General features: G+C 46.5%; 1 protein-coding gene across 2 annotated transcripts in view; it reads left to right on the top strand.

Annotated features, from left to right (window-relative positions):
- Positions 1–1,936: 1,936 nt before the first annotated feature.
- GPD1L (glycerol-3-phosphate dehydrogenase 1 like) overlaps positions 1,937–20,104 on the top strand; it is a 59,576-nt gene continuing 41,408 nt past the window's right edge. The window contains exons 1-2 of one of the 2 annotated variants that reach the window (XM_023620802.2): positions 1,937–2,238; positions 15,078–15,255. In XM_023620802.2, coding sequence (XP_023476570.2) covers positions 2,192–2,238; positions 15,078–15,255 — 225 coding nt within the window. In that variant the 5' untranslated portion in view covers positions 1,937–2,191. Of the gene's footprint in view, positions 2,239–2,364; positions 2,628–15,077; positions 15,256–20,104 lie in introns of those variants that run through there. The other variant, XM_070238066.1, reaches the window with a different exon arrangement.

Below are 20,104 nucleotides of genomic sequence, written 5' to 3'. Positions count from 1 at the left end.
TACGTGCTGATGAATTGCAGACATGTCTGTCTCAGACCCACAAATCCGACTGCCTCCCTGAAATCTGAACTTGGATACCAGATGGACTCCTCAAACTTAACTTGTCCAGAACTGAGCTCATCGTCCTTCTCTCATGAACTCCTTATAAGACCAGGAGGGTGTTAGTGACAGGAGAGGAGTTCTTCTCGCTCTTCTGTACTGTAGCTTCTCCCCTCCCCCATGATATTCATTACATAGATATACAAAAATACTTATAATCAAAGGTGTAAAGAATAACCAACCCTCCTCTCCACCATAACTACAATCCTGCATTTCATGCTTATCTTTTTCTCGTTTTCCTTTACAGTTTTACTAGGTATGTGTGTATCCCTAGTGATATATTTAATTTTACTTGTCTCTGAACTAAGAGAAACAAAATCATACTGTATGCATTCTCTTACGACTTGCTTTATTCTCTTAACATTATGTTCATGGACTTCACCTATTTCATTTTTGTCTTAACCTTTGTAACCAGTCTATAAAATAAATGACTCTATTCTGGCACGATGTGTTGTGCATACCAGGTGATCAATAAACACCATATGATGACACTGTGTGGGATAAGTCCACACAGTGGACAGTCGAATAGCCGGGCGGCTCATTTTCACGCAGGTGTAGTTGCAACATTGAGGAAGTGGAGTTTCCATATGAGTTACAAGTTGTTTAGGCAAAGGCTAAAAAGGAACCAATCTCTTGGTGTCAATCTTTGCAATGCATGTATACTCCTCAAGTACATGAGTTCATTACTTAATCTGACAAAACCATTTTGTAACACGAATGCAAGAAAAAGATGACTAAAGCATCTTTCACATCATCACTGCTTAGGTATCTTTCCATCTGTGCAAATAACTGAGAGCAAACCATCAGTGAGCGAGTGGAGAGAATGTTCTGTCTCACTCACTCTCTTTAAGTATTTCCTTGAGTAAATATCATAAGCAATATAGATAAATCTTTCTTACAAATATAGAGATGAAAACAAAAATAACAGTTAATCCTCTGGGCATCAACCTAATAGGCCCAGTATTTTTCCAGGTGCTAGGGTATGTTTCTTCAGCCAGTCTCCAGTGATATTTTAGTTCTCTGGTTCTCAATCTTGACTGGCTTTTGCAGTCACCTCTTGAACTTTAAAAAAATTCTGACATTTGTATCCCATTCCTGGCGATTCTAATGCAGTTGGTCCGGGGTGGTGCCTGGGCATAGGGAGTTTTAAAAGTTCCCAAGACTCTAATATGCGGTGGAGTTTGAAAACCACTGGTTTAAGCCACTTTATCCTCCTCCTGTGGTGTCCAGCACAGTGCCTGGTGGAAAGTGATGCTCAGAATGAATAAATAATGTTCTATTTTTCAGGAAGGAGGGAAGCGTAGTCTCAGAACCACAAACTCTCCTGGTGCGCCGGGGCAAAGAGGCAAACTGTGCTAAGCAATTGGGTCAGGGTGATGCTGCCCGCGTCCAGGTCTCTCTGCTGACTCTCACTAGAAAGATGTCCACATTGAAGTGCAGGTACTGTCCTGCAAAGTCCCGAAGGCCTCAGAAGATACAAGGTCACTAAGAAGCTCAGGAGAGCCAGGCTGTGTCTTGCTTCCACAAGGGAGGCAGAGGCTGAAAGTCAGGTATGGGCACTTCGAGCTCTGACCCAAGTCTGGTCGACTTTAGGGGCAACCTAGGATCCTCTCTCGGCTCTAAGTAGCAGTGTGGCGGCTCTTGCCGCATGAGGATAAGGGCTCGAGCGAGGCGGCACCACCGCGAGCCGCTCTGCCGGGAGGGTAGCGCAGCCTCCAGCGCTGGGAGCGCGAGCCTCTACTCAACTACCCTGGGCTGCACGTGGCGCGGCTGCAGCAGCTGCCCGGGACTGCGGGGCTGCCGGGAAGCAGACTACAAGTCCCGGCATGCCTCGGGCAGGGGTGGGGCGGCGCCGGAGCCGGGCCCGGAGGGCAGCCAGGCTGGGGCGTGCGCAGTGGTTCTCGGGAGTTGCGAGGCGGGTTCTCCCTGGCTGTCATCTGTGGCCTGGGGCGCCCTGGCGGGGGTGGTCGCTGCCATTGGCTGAGAGGCGGAGAGGCGGGGCCGCCGCGCCCGCTGCGGCCAAAGCTGAGCAGGCGGAGGCAGGCGGCCGGCCGGGGAGGCGCGGGCCGGGCTGCAGCGTTCCGGCCTGGCCATGGCAGCGGCGCCCCTGAAAGTGTGCATCGTGGGCTCGGGGAACTGGTGAGCGGCTGCGGGCCAGCGGTGCGGGCTCCGCCTCCAGGAAGCCCCTCTCCGGGGCGGGCCAGGGCCGCGGGTCCCCGTCGCAGCATGAGCACCCGGCACCGCGCGCAGGGAGGCGGGGCGGGCGGCCTCGGCACCGCGCGCCTGGGGAGGCCCCGCCGGGGCACTGGCCCGGAGGCCCTGCCGCGGGGGCAGCGCGGAGAGAGGGTTCTGCGCGCCCGCGGGCACCTGTCTGCGCTCTAGTCACCGCACGGCGGGAGACCAGAGGCCACCTGCTCGCCACGCCCGGGTAGTTTTGCGCAACATCCCAAGGGCGTTCTCCGTTCTCCTGGGCAGATCGCCTGGATCGAGGAATTGAGGGGGGCGCGAGTCTTCTTACTGTAGTCTCGGTACGGAGGAAACTGAGGCAGAGAGGGCTAAGGGGCGCTTGCTACCCAGGCCGGGGTCCGCGCTGTCCTTCAGTTGCGGGTCTCGACCCGCTTCTGATAGTCCAGCATCTTAGTAACGTTCTAGCGGGAAGAAAATCCAAGTTCCGGCAGGCTCCGCTCCCAGGGGCGTTGGGAATTCTCCTCTGGGGAGATGTTTGTGAAGCTTCGGCTCTCTGCTAGGCTTTATTTGACTTTTAACATTTATTAAGCACTTTGTATCAAGCGCTCTTCTAAGCTCTTTGTAAATGTCAGCTCTTTTAGTTCTCTTTATCAACTAGTTAGTTCCCACTGTGTACGATTCTCTGTGTTGGGGTGAATATAGAGGAGAGTGGGGGAGGCAGAATAGAGTATGGCATCTGATATTTCCAGTCCTTTTTCCCTTGCTGTGCACTGTTTTTCCCACATCCGAGGGACTGGTATAGAATAGTTCAGAGAGGTTCTTTCACTGCTTCTGGTTTTGCGTGGTCTGACACTCCTGGCAGTTCAGGCTTCTAGGAATGCTGCAGCCATTGGTACTAGCTCCTTGGTCTTACTCTTTAAGACTTGGCCCAGAAAGTACTTCTTGGAGGAAACCTTATCTGGTTCTCCACTTTTCCGTCCCAGCAAGGCCAGTGGCCTCTCCCTGTGCCCCCATTGCTGACGTCTATCACTGCAAGGTAATGATTCATGGGGTTATCTGTTTCCACTCCTCCTCACCCAGCTCTTGCGTACAGCATCTAGCCCAGTGCCTGTCATAGGCTAAGTAAATACTAAATGAGGGTCTGAAAACTAACTTTTTAAAATGTAATTATATTTGCTTAGGTAACATATTCCATTGTTTGGTACCTTTTAGTGACCCAAAACCCACAAAAAAAACAGTGGAACATCTCCCACCCACACGTGTCCCCCAAGGTACCTTCCTCCTGGAGGAACACCAGTGTTATCTGTTTCTTCTGTCCTTTCTGGAGAAATTCCGTCAGATGCAAGAGAATGTTTACACGTGTTTTTTTCCCTCTCTGCCCTGCAAATACTAGGATAATATGCACTTCTCTGTAAACTGCTGTTTTTTGACCAAGAATGGAATGTTCCACCCAACATTTAGTGGAGTCGGTACCTATCCACTGCAGAGCATCATTTGGACTTTCTGCTTGTCTTTGCCGGCTTTGATCCCAAGGTCACTTGAGTGAGATGTCAGCTGCCCTGTTGGCCGTGGGACTGGAACAGCACCCATTTAGCACGTGTTCTTTGAACATTAGTTTTCCTCTTCTGTGAGAGGACACAGAACCACAGATGACAGCGCCTTTTCCTAATTTGCAAGGTGCAACAGAGGTAGCACAGCTTTGCCAGGCGGGCTCTGGGCCTGGAGCAAGAGTGGACCCTCTTGCACCCTCTGCTTGGATTTGGCTGCCTTCCCGCTGCTTCACTCTGATGTACTTGTCTGTTTTCTTGGCCCACTCCAGCCCATGGAAAGGGAGTAGAACTTAGCTAGTGACACTGGAGCAGAGCAATTGAGAAATGTGCCGTGCCGATAGTTTGGGCGGGCTGCCTGGCTCCATGAGTTGTGGGATCAGACGGGAACAGTTGTTGCCTTTCTGCAACTGCCCTGAGTGCAGAGCCACTCCAGTCCTAGAGAGAGGAGCATGACCTCCCCAGAGATCCGGAAACTTAAGAACTGAAAAGAACATAAAGAGGCTCCATAGGGGCTGGTCGGGGGTCAAGCTCTGTCAGTAGACATTTGAGAGTTTGCCCTGGGTAGATCCTGTGGCCTTTGCTGGGATACAGACACAACTGGACACAATCCCTGCCTTTAAGGAATTTGCCATCAGGTCTGAGATGGATAAGGACTTGAAAATAAATTCAAAAGCAACAAAATGGAATGAAATATCTGTCGCAAGTTTAGACGTTACATTTGAAGTAGTGTTTCTTAAAACGTGGTCCAGAGATGACTTGCATCAGAATTACCATTGAGGCTAGACTTGCTGATTCATATGCCCTGAAGGTGGGACAGATTTTTCCCTGAGAAACCTGTAGCCTTTTGCTAATTTTAAAACAGACTACCAGGAGATGGATCTACCCTTCCAGATGTGGGCCTCATCTCAGGAATGGGAAGTTGCTTAAGCAATGTTTACACTTGGGACTTTGGAGGAGCTCAGAATGCTTATGTAAATAAAGGTGTTGTCACATCTAAGCTCCTAGCTGAAGAGTGGCTATAACCCTCACATTGAGTGCTTCCCCATGTGAGGATCATGGATTACAGTAGAGATACCAGAAGACTGAATCTGGCCGCCTTGCCAGGGAGCTTCAACCAGGAAAGACATGAAGGGAAAGTAGATGGGTTATGTAATGCAGCCTTGTCTTGTCCTTTGGCACCTCCTTTCCTCTAGACAGATCAGACAGAGGAGGCCGGAGGGGCCCTCATGCATCCAGCCAAGCCCTGCCATGCTGCACACGACTGGGGCTGCAGGGAGCTGCTTCCTAACCTGTGTGGCTTTTTATGGCTCCAGTGACTCAGAAAAACAACACAAAGAAAACAGCTTCTTAAGTTCCTCCAAAGATGAAATAAAGTTTCTCCACTAGAACCTTGGGAAGATCAGCCAGACATAGTACAAGATCCAGTTCTAGAACTAAAACCTCGGTGCTAGGGAGCATTTGCCCCAAGCCTCCTTTGGAGGCAGGGTAATGCAGTGGGGTAAGGAGGGCTCAAGATTCCAGCTCTCTGGGTTTCGATTTTGGCAGCTCTGAGGCCTTAAGCAAATTGTTCCTCTCCAAGTATCATTGCTTGTAATATTGGTACCTGCTGTCTAGGATTATGATCAGGATTAAATTAAATGAGGTGATCTGGGGAGGGGGCAAGGTAAATGTCAGCTACTATCATCACTAGTTTCATCATCCTTGACCAGCATCATCGTTAAGTTACAAAATGGACCAGACCCACGTGGAGTTTGGCTAAGGAGTAGAGGCAGAGAAAGGAGAGATGAAAGACAAAGAGCATAAATGATGGACAGCTGCAGGAGTTGTTTTATCTCTTCCTCCTGTTTTCACCATCAGCCCACAGCTTGACCCCTGAGACTAAAGGTCAGGGAGAGCTTTGGCCTACTTTGCACTGGTGACCAAAGCTGGACGTGTATGACTCTTTTTTGGCCGCTGGAACCATCCAGAATGCGGCACTGCGGCTCTTGGTCCTCCCTTTTCACCCTTTGTACTGCTCAGTTTCTGTCATGATTCTCGCTACACCCCCACAGGGAGAGCCCAGCAGCAGTTTGAGCATCTGTAAACTAGCTCCTCCGAGGTCAGAAATAATCCCTTCTCTGTCAACAGGCGGCACTGACACACCTCTGCTTTGGAAGCTGGAGGGAGAGTTCGATAATAGGATGAATTTGAGCTGAACTGGGAAGAGATCCAGAGTTCCCTTGTGAGCAGGGTGAGATAGCCTGTACAGTTAACAGAAAAACAAAACCCAAAACACCCTGATACTTAGTCATCTATTTCCATCACTCCCCCGCCTGTTCAGTATAAAAATCACGACTCCTGTTCAGGGGTGAGTCACGACCTCTTGGTTTTCATATCTTAACCTTTCACCTCTTAACCCTCTCTGACCTCTTACATGGTTCTTCTCTTCTGCTTCCTCCCCTCCCTTGAGAGGGATAATCATAATAACAGTTACCACTTACTGTCGTTTTCTGTGTGTCAAGTACCTGCACTATTTCATTTAAATCCCAAAGCAAGCCTACGCAGTACTATAATTATCCCTGTTTTAGATGACAAAACTGAGGTTTAGAGAAAACTATCCCAGGTCAGTGGCTAAAAAGGTGGAGCTGAAACTCAGCTCCTTCTTACTCCAATGTCCATGTTTCTATAAATTCTTAATCATTTTCAGTGAGAGGCATGCTTTTACCTGAGGACAAATCTCACTGTCATAAAACTATTGAGTATCTTACCCTCCCAACAAAAGTCTGGTGTAATAATATTCCACTTAAGAAAAATCAAATTGAAAGAGGCCTTAAAAATCATCGTGTTCAGTTTCCCTCCAAAGCAGGCATCCCCCCTCTTATAGATATGACAAATGATCATAGTTTACTATTTTTAAGGTAACTGATCTTCTTAAAATTAATCTAGCAGATTAATTCTTAGGAAAATCTTATATTTGAGTGAAAAATCTGTCACGTCCAGCTTACACCTGTTAATCTCAGGGCAATGCCCGGGTGAGCCCACTATTTTCTAAGACATGTCTTTTTGGATAGCAAAGTCATATGTCCACTGAATCTTCTTGGTGGCAGTCCAGGTAGTGTCCCCAAGGCTCTCAGTGGTTGCTGGTGGGAAGTGGTTTCTGGGTCCTCACCATCCAGGTTACCCTTCTCCCTTACTTCTTCCTTTCATCCCTTGTCCCCATGCTTGGTGATGTCATGAACTAAGCTCAGTCTGCCAGAAGTCTTCTGGGCTCCCTTAAGATTATACTAGTGGCACTTTGCCATCATCCTACTTTGGGACTCAGTTTCTTCCTCAGTTGAGAACTGGGAACTGAATCAATTATCTGTTGCTACCTAACCATCTTCCCCTAAACTTGATGACTTTAGACAGTAATCATTTATTAGCTCATGATTCTGGGGGTCAACAATTTAGGCTGACTAAGCTGGGAGGGTGTTTTGCTGGTCTAGCCTGGGCTCACTTATAAGGCTGTGGTCAAGTGGTGGGTTGGCTGGGACTCTTGGTCCTCGGTGACCTCCTTCGCCTGTCTGGCAGTGGACAGGCTTTGGCCAGGTTGACAGGAGTGACTGGGCTACATGTCTCATTCTTCAGCAGGCTAGCTTGGGCTTCTCCACGTGGTGGCTGAATTCCAACAACAGCAAGAGAGAGTTCATATAAATGCCTCGTAAGTGGAATCATACAGTATTTGTCTTTTTTGTTACTGGCTTATTTCACTTAGTATTATGTTCTCAAGGTTCCTCTACGTTGTAGCATGTGTCAAAGTTTCCTTACTTTTTAAAGCTGAATACTATTCCATTGTATGTATATAGCACATCTTATTTATCCATTGATCTGTCAGTGGACACTTGGGTTGCTTCTACCTTTTGCCTATTGTGAATAATTCTCCTATAAACATAGGTGTACAGATGTGTGTTCAAGTCCCTGCTTTCATTTCTTTTGAATACATAGCCCCAAGTGGAATTGTTGGATCATATGATAATTCTATTTTTAGTTTTTTGAGGAACCAGTGTATTGTTTTCCATAGCAGTTGCACCGTTTTACATTCCCCCCAGCAGTGCACAAGGATTCCAGCTTCTGCAGTCCTCACTGGTCCACTGGTGACCAAATAACACTTGTTATTTCCTGTTTCTTTGTGTGTGTGTGTGTGTGTGTGTGTGTGTGTGTGTGTGTGTGTGTGTGTGTGATAGTAGCCATCCTCATGGGTGTGAGCTGGTATGTATTTTGTTAATTGCATATGATCATGTGACATGTACAGTTTTGCATCCTGTTCTTTGTGAAATGTAACGTTCTATCTTAAGCTTTTTCCTCAGCAGTTTGAATTTTGATAGATAGAAAGGTTTTTTTCATCTCCTTCTCCTCCTCCTTTATGTGGAGTTGTTCACATTGATCTTTTTCCTCTGTGGTTTCTGTCTTTGATTTTAAGCTTAGAAAGTTTTCCTATCCAGAGATCAAATAAACATTCACCAAGTGGAATCTATTCAAAAAATTCTTCATTTTTCATATTTGCATCGAATACCCTGGTGTTTGATTATACTTTTATTGAAGTCCTTTAACTGCAAAGAATTACACAAAATGTTAACACTGGTTCTCCCTGGGTGGTGAGATTATGCATAATTGTTTTTTCTTCTTTCATGTATAACTTTAATGAGTAAAAAAAAGTGGATGTTATTTAAACCAAAATTGACCACGCTCTTCCAGCTCTGGGGGAGACCCTGGCATGGAATGTGGAGAATCTGGCTGAACCCTTGCTAATTCTCCTGGGCCTAGTTTCTTCCTTGGTAAAAAAAAAATAAAGGATGGACTATGGGGTCCTTTCTGGCCCAGAAAGATTCTGTACCCTGTGAAGGAACATGGGCCACCAGAATTCTGTGAGATTCGGGCCTGACTTGATAGGCAGCTATACCTTGGCTGACGCAGCGCCTCCCCAGCCTGATTAAAATATGACACCTTAGAGTCATATGTATGACTTTCTTAGAGAGGAAGGAGCGAGAGGGCCGTGGACAGAGAGTGAATGTCAAGGGGCTGGGGGTGGGGGGTTACCAAGCTGGAGGTTAGGACCTCCGGCATGTGGGTGTCCATGCAGTTGGGACCAGGGAGGGAGAGCAGAATGTTGAAGACACAGCCTGGGGTGCAAATCTCTGTTCTTCCACTGACCATCTTTGTGATTTCCAGGCTTTGACTTCTTCCTGTAAAAAATGGGGATCATAATGGTACCTGCCTCAGAGAGTTGCTGAGGCTTAAAAGGAATAATTTGGGTAAGGTATTTAGAAGAGTGCCGTGCTAAGGAGCTAATCATATTGCAGTATATAAATGTATCAAATCAACACGTTGTACACCTTAAACTTACACAATGTTATGTGTCAATTATATCTCAGTAACAGCAACAAAAACAGTACCTGACACCTGGTAGGCAGTGAACCGATGCTCATTGTTCCTGCCCATCCCTGCTCCTTTCTCACCTCTTGTCCCATCCTTGCCCTCTTCACCTTCTCACCTCTCCCCATGCAGTCCCATCCTCTCCCTCCGATTTCTTTTCTCTTCCCTCCTTCCTCTGCCTCCCCTCTGCTGGTCACCCGACTTCTCCCTCACTGTCTTCTCCCTCACTGTCTTCTCCCCCTCTAACCTCTCCCCTCCCCCCTCCTATCCCTCCTCCTTCCCCTTCCCCTCCCTCTTCCTACCAGTGTTGGCCCTAGATAAAAGCAGGAGATAATTTCCATGCCCCTCCTGTTCCTGCATCAGAGTTCAGAGTTCAGCCCTAGCTGCACTTCCTCCCCGCTTTCCCTGACCTCCCTGATGTCCACCAAGTGTCACTGTGTCACCTGCTTGGCCACTTTGGTCAGTGTGGTGTAGCTAACATTTCTTTGTGTGCTTGCTGGAGCAGCGTCGGTCTCCATTAATCAGTCTCTAAGCTCCATGAGGACAGGGGCTTGTCTGCTTTATTCCCTGTGTCTCCTGTGCCCAGGACAGTGTCTGCACTTCACAGGTACTCAATCTGTATTCTCAGCAAATGATTCTACTCTACACCAGGATGTAAAATAGCAGGAAGTGTAGGCTTTGGATACGGAGCTGAGTTAGAACTGCCGGCTCTAGATGGACAGCGTGACTTTGGGTAACTTACTCTCTGAGCCTCAACTTCTTCATCTGTCAAGTGGGGAAATGTGTACCTCTCTTGTGGTTGCTGTATAGATTAAATGAGGGAGCTGGCCCCCTGGCTGAGGTTAAGCTTGCGTGCTCCGCTTTGGCGGCCTGGGGTTTGCGGTTCGCATCCTGGGCATGGACCTAGCACCGCACATCAAGGCATGCTGTGGTGGCATCCCACATAGAGGAACTGGAATGACTTACAACTGGGATATACAACTATGTACTGAGGGTTTGGGGAGGAGAAAAAAAAGAGGAAGGTTAGCAATAGATGTTAGCTCAGGGCCAGTCTTCCTCAAAAAAAAAAAAAGATTAAATGAGATCTTATATCATATACCCAGTACATAGCTACCACTGGAACATTATTTCCCACCCAAATCTCTTCTAAATTTCATTTACATAACCTTGTAGAGGTTGTGAATTAGTCTGTATTTTGAGACCTGAGTTAAGATAATTCATGATTTCCTAGGAAATGTGATTTTATACATCTATGTAAAGACCCAGGACTGGTCATCAGCAGACCTGAGTCCCTCTCCCGGTTCTGCCACCACCTGGTTGTGTGACACAAGGTCAGAGTGACTCTGAGCCTCATGTGTCTTAATCTGCGAAGTGAAGAGTTTGGATCGGATTAAACCTCATCACACAGGCTCCGCCCGGATGGCTTCGGCTCTGACTGCACCACACCAGTACTATTGTTTGCTTGGTATACTTTCTTTAAAAGTTGACTTGAGAGAAGACTTCATATTGCTACTGTAAATATCATAAGTAGAAGGTGACAACAACCACCAGTGGAATGAAAACAACAGTATTACAGAGTCTTGCCAGATACTCCTGCCTCTGCAAGTCCGAAGCTGCCTCATACTTTGTGAAGAAGGGAAATTAGCACATGCTGGAGAGATGGCAACAGCATAATCGCACGCGAGTGAGACGTTCGGCGCTCTCTCAAAAGGGCCATAGGAGTTGAGAAGGGTACAAGTGAGTCAGTGTAATTTGGTGCGGTGTCTAGGGGCGCTCTCCCATTGGGGGCACCCCTGGTACTCATTCCTCACCTTGGAAAACACTGGACTCAATCATAAACCTAGAAGGGACCTTACAGGTCATCTGCCCCACGTGTCATTTAGTAGATGGGTGAGGGGCCAGCTGTGGAAATGGCTGCTCGTGCCCTTAAGCCAGCAGTGTAAGATCCATGCCTGGCTGTGCTGTGCAGTGGCCAAACAACCCCTGAAACATGGAGAGCTCCACCAATGTGGGACCCCAGCCACGACCACGACCAAGCCACTCACAAACTGCCTTCATGGACTAGTCAGTACTTTTATTTTAAGCTCAGTTCTCAAGTATCTGTGCATGTTTTTGGGCTGGCCTCTGTAGGCCAGTCACTTTTTCTTTTAGAACAGAGTGTGTCACTTATAAATAGACTCCAGTCCCTTCAAAACGCTCAGGTTCCTCCCAAACACTCCCTTTGCTCTGTTGGATCCTGTTCTTTCACGTTGGTTGGAAGTAGTGACACGTATGTAATGTACGCATCTAGTACCATTTCAGAGCCACAAAGGGGTTTTGGGTGTGGATTATACTTTTTAAAAAAAAACAGCTTTGTTGAGGCATAATTGATATACAAAAAACATTGGACATATTTATTTATTTATTTAGTTAAAGATTTTATTTTTCCTTTTTGCTCCCCCAAGCCTCCCAGTACATAGTTGTATATTTTTAGTTATGGGTCCTTCTAGCTGTAACATGTGGGATGTCACCTCAGCATGGCTTGATGAGTGGTGCCATGTCCACATCCAGCATTTGAACCAGCAAAACCCTGGGCCGCTGAAGCAGAGCACATGAACTTAACCACTCAGCCACGGGGCTGGCCCCCACTGGACATGTTAAATGTGTACAATTCGATGGGTTTGGAGATATGAATACACCTGTGAAACCATCACCACAATCAAGATAATAAACATCTATCGCCTCCACAACTTTCCTCCTGTCTCCCCTATTTTTGGCGGTAGGAACACTCACAGTGATCTTAGCTGAGGGCTTGCCATAAACGGCCTTTATTATGTTGAGGTGGATTATCCTGTTTGAGGTTTTATAAATGGCACAGAAAAAGGTAGACAGCAAAGAAAATACTTGGGTCAACATGGAGATTGTACTAGATTGTCAAAGAGATTAAAACCAAACAGAACAAAATGTAGTATTTTAAGTCCTGATCTCCAAAAAGAAGATTACTGTCAAAGTTACTTAGAACAATTAAGACTAGGCCTTATAGGCACCAGAATCTTTTTGTTTCTTTCCTTTCTAGATTTGTCCTTGAATCAAACTCCATGCTTCTTCCCTCCATCCTGTTCACCCTCCCCATTGCCCTCCACCCACTCCCACCCCATCCCTGCGTGGCACATCCAACAGCTTGGCCCACTATTGCCTGGAGTTACCTCAAAGCTGGTGTATTTGGTGCATCCCTTCACTATTATTGCAAAAGCCCACCCTCCCCCAACTTAGATGCTCAAAATAATAAGCATTTACTGTTACTTATGAGTCTGTGGATCGGCTGGGTAGTTCTTGGCTTGGTGGGGCTCACTCGTGTGTCTGCCATGAGCTGAGTATTGGGTGGAAGCGCTGCCCTGCCTGCCCTTCCCATCCCTAATTTGTGAAGCCCTTTTTGCTTCTCAGCAGAGGTATGGTCTTCCTCAGCACCGTTCCCGTGTCTTCTCCCTGTGCCCCAGCTGTACGCTGTGCGTGGTTCTCTCAACAGCAGGTTGAGCATGGGAGGTTTCTCATGGATGACAGCTGAGTTCTTTGTGTTAAAGTCCGTCGCAGTTTACCCTCCCAATCACATACCCCTCCATTTTTCTTCACCTCTTATCGCAAGTAGAATTGTGAATTTCTTTTCCCTTGTTCATCTCTCTGAGTGGGTGGTAAGCTTTTGAGAGGTAAGAATGCATTGCCTTTTCTCTGTTGTATCACCAGCTTCTAGCTCAACACATTATATACAGCAGGTGCTTGGTAAATGTTTGATCACAGATAAATAAACGAATGAATGATTGAATGAAGTGATTGATGAAACCAGGGAGGAGGCAGAATAAGGTCCTGATGACCTCACATGAGTAAATAACATAACTGGAGTTTCCCTTACTTATTTTTGTCCTGTCATTTTAAGCCCCATTGAACCCCAGAGGAGGTACAAACATGGTCTGGTGGGCTTAGTTCTTAACAGTTCCAATTTTTATTTAAATTGTCTTAACTAACTCATTTCAGCAAAATGCTACAGGTTTGCCTCTGGTTGCAAATGCCAGGCTTCCCTAGGAGGTGGCTGTAAAGGGAGAAGGTCATAGGGGAGGGGTCTTGTGGTTCTGGTTTATTTTCTCATTTGATTTATTACACTTGGATTCCTAGTGTCTTCCGGACCCCCCTCAGTTTGCTCGATTCCGCAGAAGCACTCTTGCTCTCTTTGGCCTTGTGTGAGTTACTTCATGCCAGGGAACACTGTGAGCCCGAGCTGCTATCGCCCTGTGAGTGCCTGAGCAGCTGTTTCCAAGACTAGAATAAAGGTGGTAGTGATGGTGGGGAGATTCTTGGCCTCTTTTCTATGAAGTGTCAGGAGAGTTGGATTAATGGGTATTTAGCTAATAAACTGTCCTGCTAGCATGGAATAAGAATTTCATGGGTAAAGCCACAGAGCATTGATATTTACAGCTATCTTTTGTGAGAGAGGAGGGTGCCAAAGTTCTAGATCATTGTGCAGAGCAGCTGTTCTCAACCCTGGCTGCACATCACACCCTGAGGGGTTTTAACAACTACTGATGCCTGATCCCACTCCAGAGGTACCAGTTTCATCTGTCTGGGGAGTGGCCTGGGACTCAGGATTTTTACATCTCGCAATTCTATTGTGCACAGTTGAGAAGCACTGGCTTAGTTTGTCCATTCTCTCTCAGGAAAGGGAAAATGATTCTAGTGTGGTTATAATTATTTGGATTTTCCTGGTTGTTAAATCACAGAGGTTTATATGCTGGGATGAATTAGAGTTGGGTTAGAATAACTGAGATTTATTGGAGAGTAAGGATAACCATCTCCAATATGTTTCTCTGCATCAGCTTGGTCCCCGTCACTTTCTGTTATCACCCCTTTCTCCATCTCACCAAATTGTCTTGAGAGTAATTGCTAGAAAAATAACGAATGCCTGAATGTGTGAATTGTCAGAGTGCTCTTTTACCGTTCTTTCATTTGCTCCTCACATCAGGAAAGGTGGCCAAGAAACAAACTATTTCTCTGACCCAAGTCCTGAAGGAGAAGCTGATTGGCTCAGCCCATCCGCAGGCCCGTGGTCCACTGCGCTCAGCCCATCTGTGAGGTGGGCACAGGTGCCCATGCTGGTCATGAACACTCCATTGTGGCAACCAGCTGCAGACCCACCGCCCGTATCCAGAGGGCTGGTGTCAACTCATCAGAGAGCCTTCTCTTCCCCTGTCGGAGAGCCTGTGGGGGACATTCATTACCACGATATGTTTGGTGACTAGAGATGCAGAAATAAGGGAGCCTGGTGGGCTAGAGGCCAGCTGGATGTCCACTGGGGGACCGCTCAGGCGGCCGGGCCCTGTGCCCTTGCTCTGCTCCTTTTCTGGAATCCACTCAGGTTCTTGTCTTTCCATTATGACTGCACCTGGGGCCTGTTGCGGTTCACCAGGACGCAGTTTATTCTGGGATAGCTACATTTTAACCTCCTTGATAGATTTGAAATATAGCCTTGTTGCCTCGGAGGCTTAGTGAACCCTCTAAGTGTTATTTTTATGCCATCTTTTAGGTGGATTTCTCTTCTGTCTGTGATAGTCTCTTCCAACATAGGTTGATGCTTACTAGTTTCAAGAGGTGATGCTTTTTGACCTTCTCCCAAATTCTGGGGCTTTCTTGATCACAGAGGGTGGTATTTTCAGGTAAAAACAACTAAGTTTCAAATGGCCTGTGGCTGATACATCACATCTTGAGTTATAAACTCAGTGCTTGAATCAGAATCAGGAGCGAGGCTTCGAATTCTAATCTAGTGCTTTTTCTCTTCTGCCTGAGTGAGTTTAATTTTTTTCTTTTCCACTGTTTCTTTTGTAGGGGTTCAGCTGTTGCAAAAATAATTGGTAATAATGTCAAGAAGCTTCAGAAGTTTGCCTCCACGGTCAAGATGTGGGTCTTTGAAGAAACGGTTAATGGGAGAAAACTGACAGACATCATAAATAATGACCACGAAAATGTAAAATATCTCCCTGGACACAAACTGCCAGAAAATGTGGTAAGACTCTGGGATGAAAAGTACATTTGGTTAATTCTGAAAGTCACGCTTGGCTGAGTTAGCACTTGGGACTTGCAGAAATAGGAAGGCTGCTTCCGTCTCGCCCTGTTCCTTTCTACCGCCAAGTTCTTTGCTTGGTTAGTTTTGTTTCTCCTGAGTCTGAAAATGGGCTTTGTATTAGTTTGCTAGGGCTGCCGAAAACAGGGGGCTTCAACAACAGAAATTTATTTTCTCATGATTCCAGAGGCTTCGAGTCCGAGATCAAGGTGTTGGTTGGTTTCTTGAGGCCTCTCTCCTTAAGTGGTAGATGGTTGTTGTCTTCCTGTGACCTCACATGGTCTTCCTGCTGTGTGTCTGTGTCCTGATCTCTAATTCTTATAAGGACACCAGTCATGTTATATGAGGGCCCACCTTAATGACCTCATTCTAACTTAATTCTATAAAGACCCTGTTTCCAAATGCAGTTGTCACCACACCGGGTTTGTTTTTGCCCACTGCCCAGAAAGCCAAACACCGAGATGACAAGATTGCAGCAGAGAGAGGGTTTACTCACAAGGCAGCCACGTGAGGAAGCGAGAGCATGAGCCTCAAATTTGCTTCCCCAGAAGTAGCGACTCAGGGATATTTATGGGCTGGGGGGCAAGGTGGTCTGAAATGTGAAGGCAGGTGAATGGAGATGAGGAGAGGTGAGGTAATTGATGGTCTGCGCAAGCGTAGTCAGACTCCATGCCTCTTCATAGGACCCACGTTCACAAAATGGCGGCATTAGCATGATCTGAGGGTGGAGTTTTTAACCGATTGACATCAGGAGGTCGCTTATCGGACATCTGTGCAGGCCCGGTGGATGGGTTGGTGGTCTCAACCAGCCTGAAGTGGACAAGGAGTTCTAATTCCTGAAAAACAGCTCACACACCCATTACCATGGGGACCCAGGCTCCAGGGAGATGTTATCTATAGGAGCCTAGTGGGAGTCAGAAAGCATATTGCCTAAACTGCACAGTTAACAATGGGTGGGTTAAACAGCTAAAAGCTGTAATCAGTAATTGCAAAAAGGAAAAAAAGTTCCTAGCTACTTAATCATCAATGGCTAACTCTCTGCTGGTTTCACAGTCATATTCTAAGGTGCTAGGGTTAGGACTTCAGTGTATGAATTTTGAGGGGACACAGTTCAGCCTGTAACAGGCTACTTTCTTGGCATTCGAAATGCTGGTCACCTCAAAGCTGGGGCTAACAACCTTGCCCTCAGCTGCTTGTGTCCCCTGGTAACTCCCAATGTACCCTTTCTAAGTGTGTGGACTTTGATCCGCCCACTAGGACAGCTACTGCACTGGTCTGTGATTAATATCAGGGTCAAGGCCTAACTTACAGAAGAAGATCAGAGGAAATAGAGAATTATAGGACTGACAGTTTAAAATTCAAGCTTATTAGGTCTGGGAGAAAAAAAATACAGGTTATTGCCTGGCCTCATTCCAGTGACTTTCGGGGAAGGAAGAAAATAAGCTTGAGGAACAAAAAGGGTATACCCTAATCTGAGTGGAATTTATGGACTTTTCTTGCCAGATTCACCTTTTGGTGGCTTTCTGTAATAGTCTGTTTGAAAACCAGACCCCATCGTGGCTGCCTAATTCCTGTGGTTAACTGGAGAAACTCCTCTCCATTGTTAATGAAATACCCATGACTGTATCTATCCACTCGCCAAGCCTTTATGAGTGTGTGCTGTGTACACAAAGCAGAGTGTTGGGTGCCGGAGACAGAAAGAGGAATAAGGGGCCGTTGCTTCCCTCCAGGAGTCCAGCAGGGGAGACAGATCCATAAACTGATAAATACCAGGAAGCTTGGACGTGCAAAGACCTTGCTGACTGAAGGTTTTTGTTGGGCCTTTGGTTACAGTGTTCATTAGTGTCAGGTGCTGTGATAAGTAGTTTACATATATTGTCTCATTTAATGCTCTCAATAAGCCTCTCAGGCTGATACTATTCGTTTTCCTATAATGGCAGTGATTCTGATTTTTGCAGGGGAAGAAACCAAGGCTCAGAGAGGTTAATGAATTTGCCCAGGGTCACCTAGCTAGAGGCTAGGGTTGGAATTTGATTCCGGGTGGACTCATTCCTGAGCCTGCTGAATCCATTGCCTTCTAGACAATGATGACTTCCTCCTCTGTGTCACTGAACTAGGGCCAGGCTGCATTTCCCCACTGTTGTTCTTGGTTCTGTTGGTGAGGAGGGAAGGGATCCCTAGGGTTCTGAGCTTGGAAGTTAAGTTATCCAAGGATCTGATGGGAAGAATAAAGGGAGCGGCTATACCCACTGCCGTGGAAGGCCTCTGGGTCATCTCTAATCCATGCTTGGAGTAGAGAATTCCTGTGAGCTTCGCATCTCTCATTCCCTTCTGTAGACCACGTGCTTCATTAGTATGTTCCTTCCGCTCTGCTTTGTGCCAGTCCCTTCTGTACCTGTGTCTTCACCCCTACCTGCCCCAAGTGTGTGAACCTGACTTTCTGGTTTCTTTTCTCCTGTAGTTGCTAGTGCGGTGCTCAAGGAATGTTGGGGGAGGTGAATCTGCCAAATGTTCTGTGACATTAAAGCCTGTGCTGTGAATAGGGCAGGAGGGGGAAGGAACTGACATAGAATCAGGAACCATCTTCACTCAGAGCCTGGCCCCCACAGTGATTGACTCCATCACCCTCCCCTGGTCCCCCGGTGTGGACAGAGAGGGGAGAGAAAGGAGGAACTGTCCACTCCCAGGACTAGGTTGGTGTCTGAAGCCTTGTAGATTCATGAAAAGGAAGGGATCCATTCTCTGGAGTGGACACTGGCATGGTTTCTGGTTGTTTGCTGTTAATGGCCAGTGCTCCTAGGACAGCCTTGTACACCTCCTGGGGATGGAATGTTAGGATCACAGGTAATACACATCTCTGATTTTACCAGATCACACCACTGTGTTTGAGAACTCACATCCTTGCCAGTGCTTGGCAGAGGATACACAGGATATTGCAAAACTTTATTTCTTAAGCTGGGGGAAGGTACACAGGTTTTTTTTTTCTTTATACTTTCTGTATTCTTGAACTGTACCTATGAAATGCCTCGTAATAAATAGTTTAAAAAGTTGAGTGATGGTGAAGTGCAGTGGTGAAGGACACACACTTGGAGTCAGAGGGCCTGGGCGTGAAAGCTCACTGAGTGAGCCTGGGAGCCCTGCCCCACCCCCAACCCAACCGAGTCTGGGCTGTTACTAGTGCCTTGGCCTTAGGGCTTTTGTGAGGAGTAAATGAGATGATGCACATAAATCGTTTAGACTTAAGCATTTGTTAAAAGCTAGGGTTCAGTTCCTGAACACAAGACAAGATGAGAAGACAAGGATGAGAGGCAGTGACAACTATATTTCGTAGAGGATGCTGCAATCGTAAATCCTGGTGTCATATGGAGCAAATACTGACACAGAACCACACCACTTGTCTATCAGTAGCCATACTGTGGTGACAGCTCACATAGAAGAACTAGAAGGACTTAGAACTGCAATATACAACTATGCACTGGGGCTTTGGGGAGGAAAACAAAAAGAAGTAAAAAAAAAACCACCAACAAAAACCAGGGTTTTGTTTTTGTTGTTGGTTTTTTTTTTTTTAGATTTATATATTTATTTCAGAGTTTTTCACATATCTCACTTGAGCATTTAAAAACTCAACTAGTGTTAGAAAAGATCCACATTGTTACCATTTTTTAAGATAAAAAATCAGACGTAGAATCGATTGACTCACATAGAGCAAATGTGGCTCTGGAGCTCATAAGCTAGCTTTAATCATTTTTGCCTTGCAAATTCAAGCCGGAGAGACTTGTTGCATTTCCATCAACATGAGATTCATATTGAGGATGTCTGTCAGTTGGTGTGCTGACTTGAGACTGCGAGTCTTTCTTGCTTGGGGCCCCCAAGCTGCTGCCAGCCTGACCCTTCTCAGGTCCATGCCCGTCATGTGATCCCCTCCACATGGGAGCCTTTTGTAACAATGACATCACTGTGTCATCACCTGCTCAATAAAAACTGGGATGGTCTGGGTTTGCGATTTCCTCTTAGACCTGAATGGAGGGAACGCTTCTTATTTCCTGTCCCTACAAGATAAAAATTGTTGATCCTGTTTTATAGCTTATCTGTCCAGGGCCTGTGTTTAGAGGTCATCCAGATAGGGAGCTCTTCTGCCTTCTCCTTCCAGCTTTAACCAAGCTCCGTATGACACCCAGGATTTACGATTGCAGCATCCTCTATGAAATATAGTTGTCACTGCCTCTCATCCTTGTCTTCTAAGCCTTTCCAGCTCTTTTTTTTTTTTCATGAGGAAGACTGGCCATGAGCTAACATCTGTTGCCAATCTTCCTCTTTTTGCTTGAGGAAGACTGTTGCTGAGCTAACATCTGTGCCAATTTTCCTCTATTTTATGTGGGATGCTGCCACAGTGTGGCTTGACGAGCGGTGCTAGGTCTGTGCCTGGGATCTGAACCTGCAAACCCCGGACCACTGAAGCAGAGTGTGTGAACTTAAGCACTACACCATTGGGCCTTGCCAGCTCTTTTTTTAAAACAGCTTTACTGAGATATAATTCACAGACCATACAATTCACCCATTAAAGTGTACAATTCACTGGTTTTTAGTGTATTCACAGAGTTGCGCAACCATCACTGCAATCAATTTTAGAACATCTTCATCACCTTAGAAAGACATCTCCTGCCCTGTAGCAGTCATCACCTATTCCCCACCATCCCAGCACTAAGCAACCACTAACCTACTTTCTGTCTCTCTAGATTTGCCTATCCTGGGCGTTGCATGTAAATGGCACCATACAATAGGTAGTCTTCTG

This window comes from Equus caballus, chromosome 16 (genome assembly GCF_041296265.1).
Source record: "Equus caballus isolate H_3958 breed thoroughbred chromosome 16, TB-T2T, whole genome shotgun sequence".
Classification (NCBI taxonomy): domain Eukaryota; kingdom Metazoa; phylum Chordata; class Mammalia; order Perissodactyla; family Equidae; genus Equus; species Equus caballus.
The sequence above is the reverse complement of the archived record's forward strand: the minus strand, read 5'-3'. Positions and strand labels throughout refer to the sequence as shown.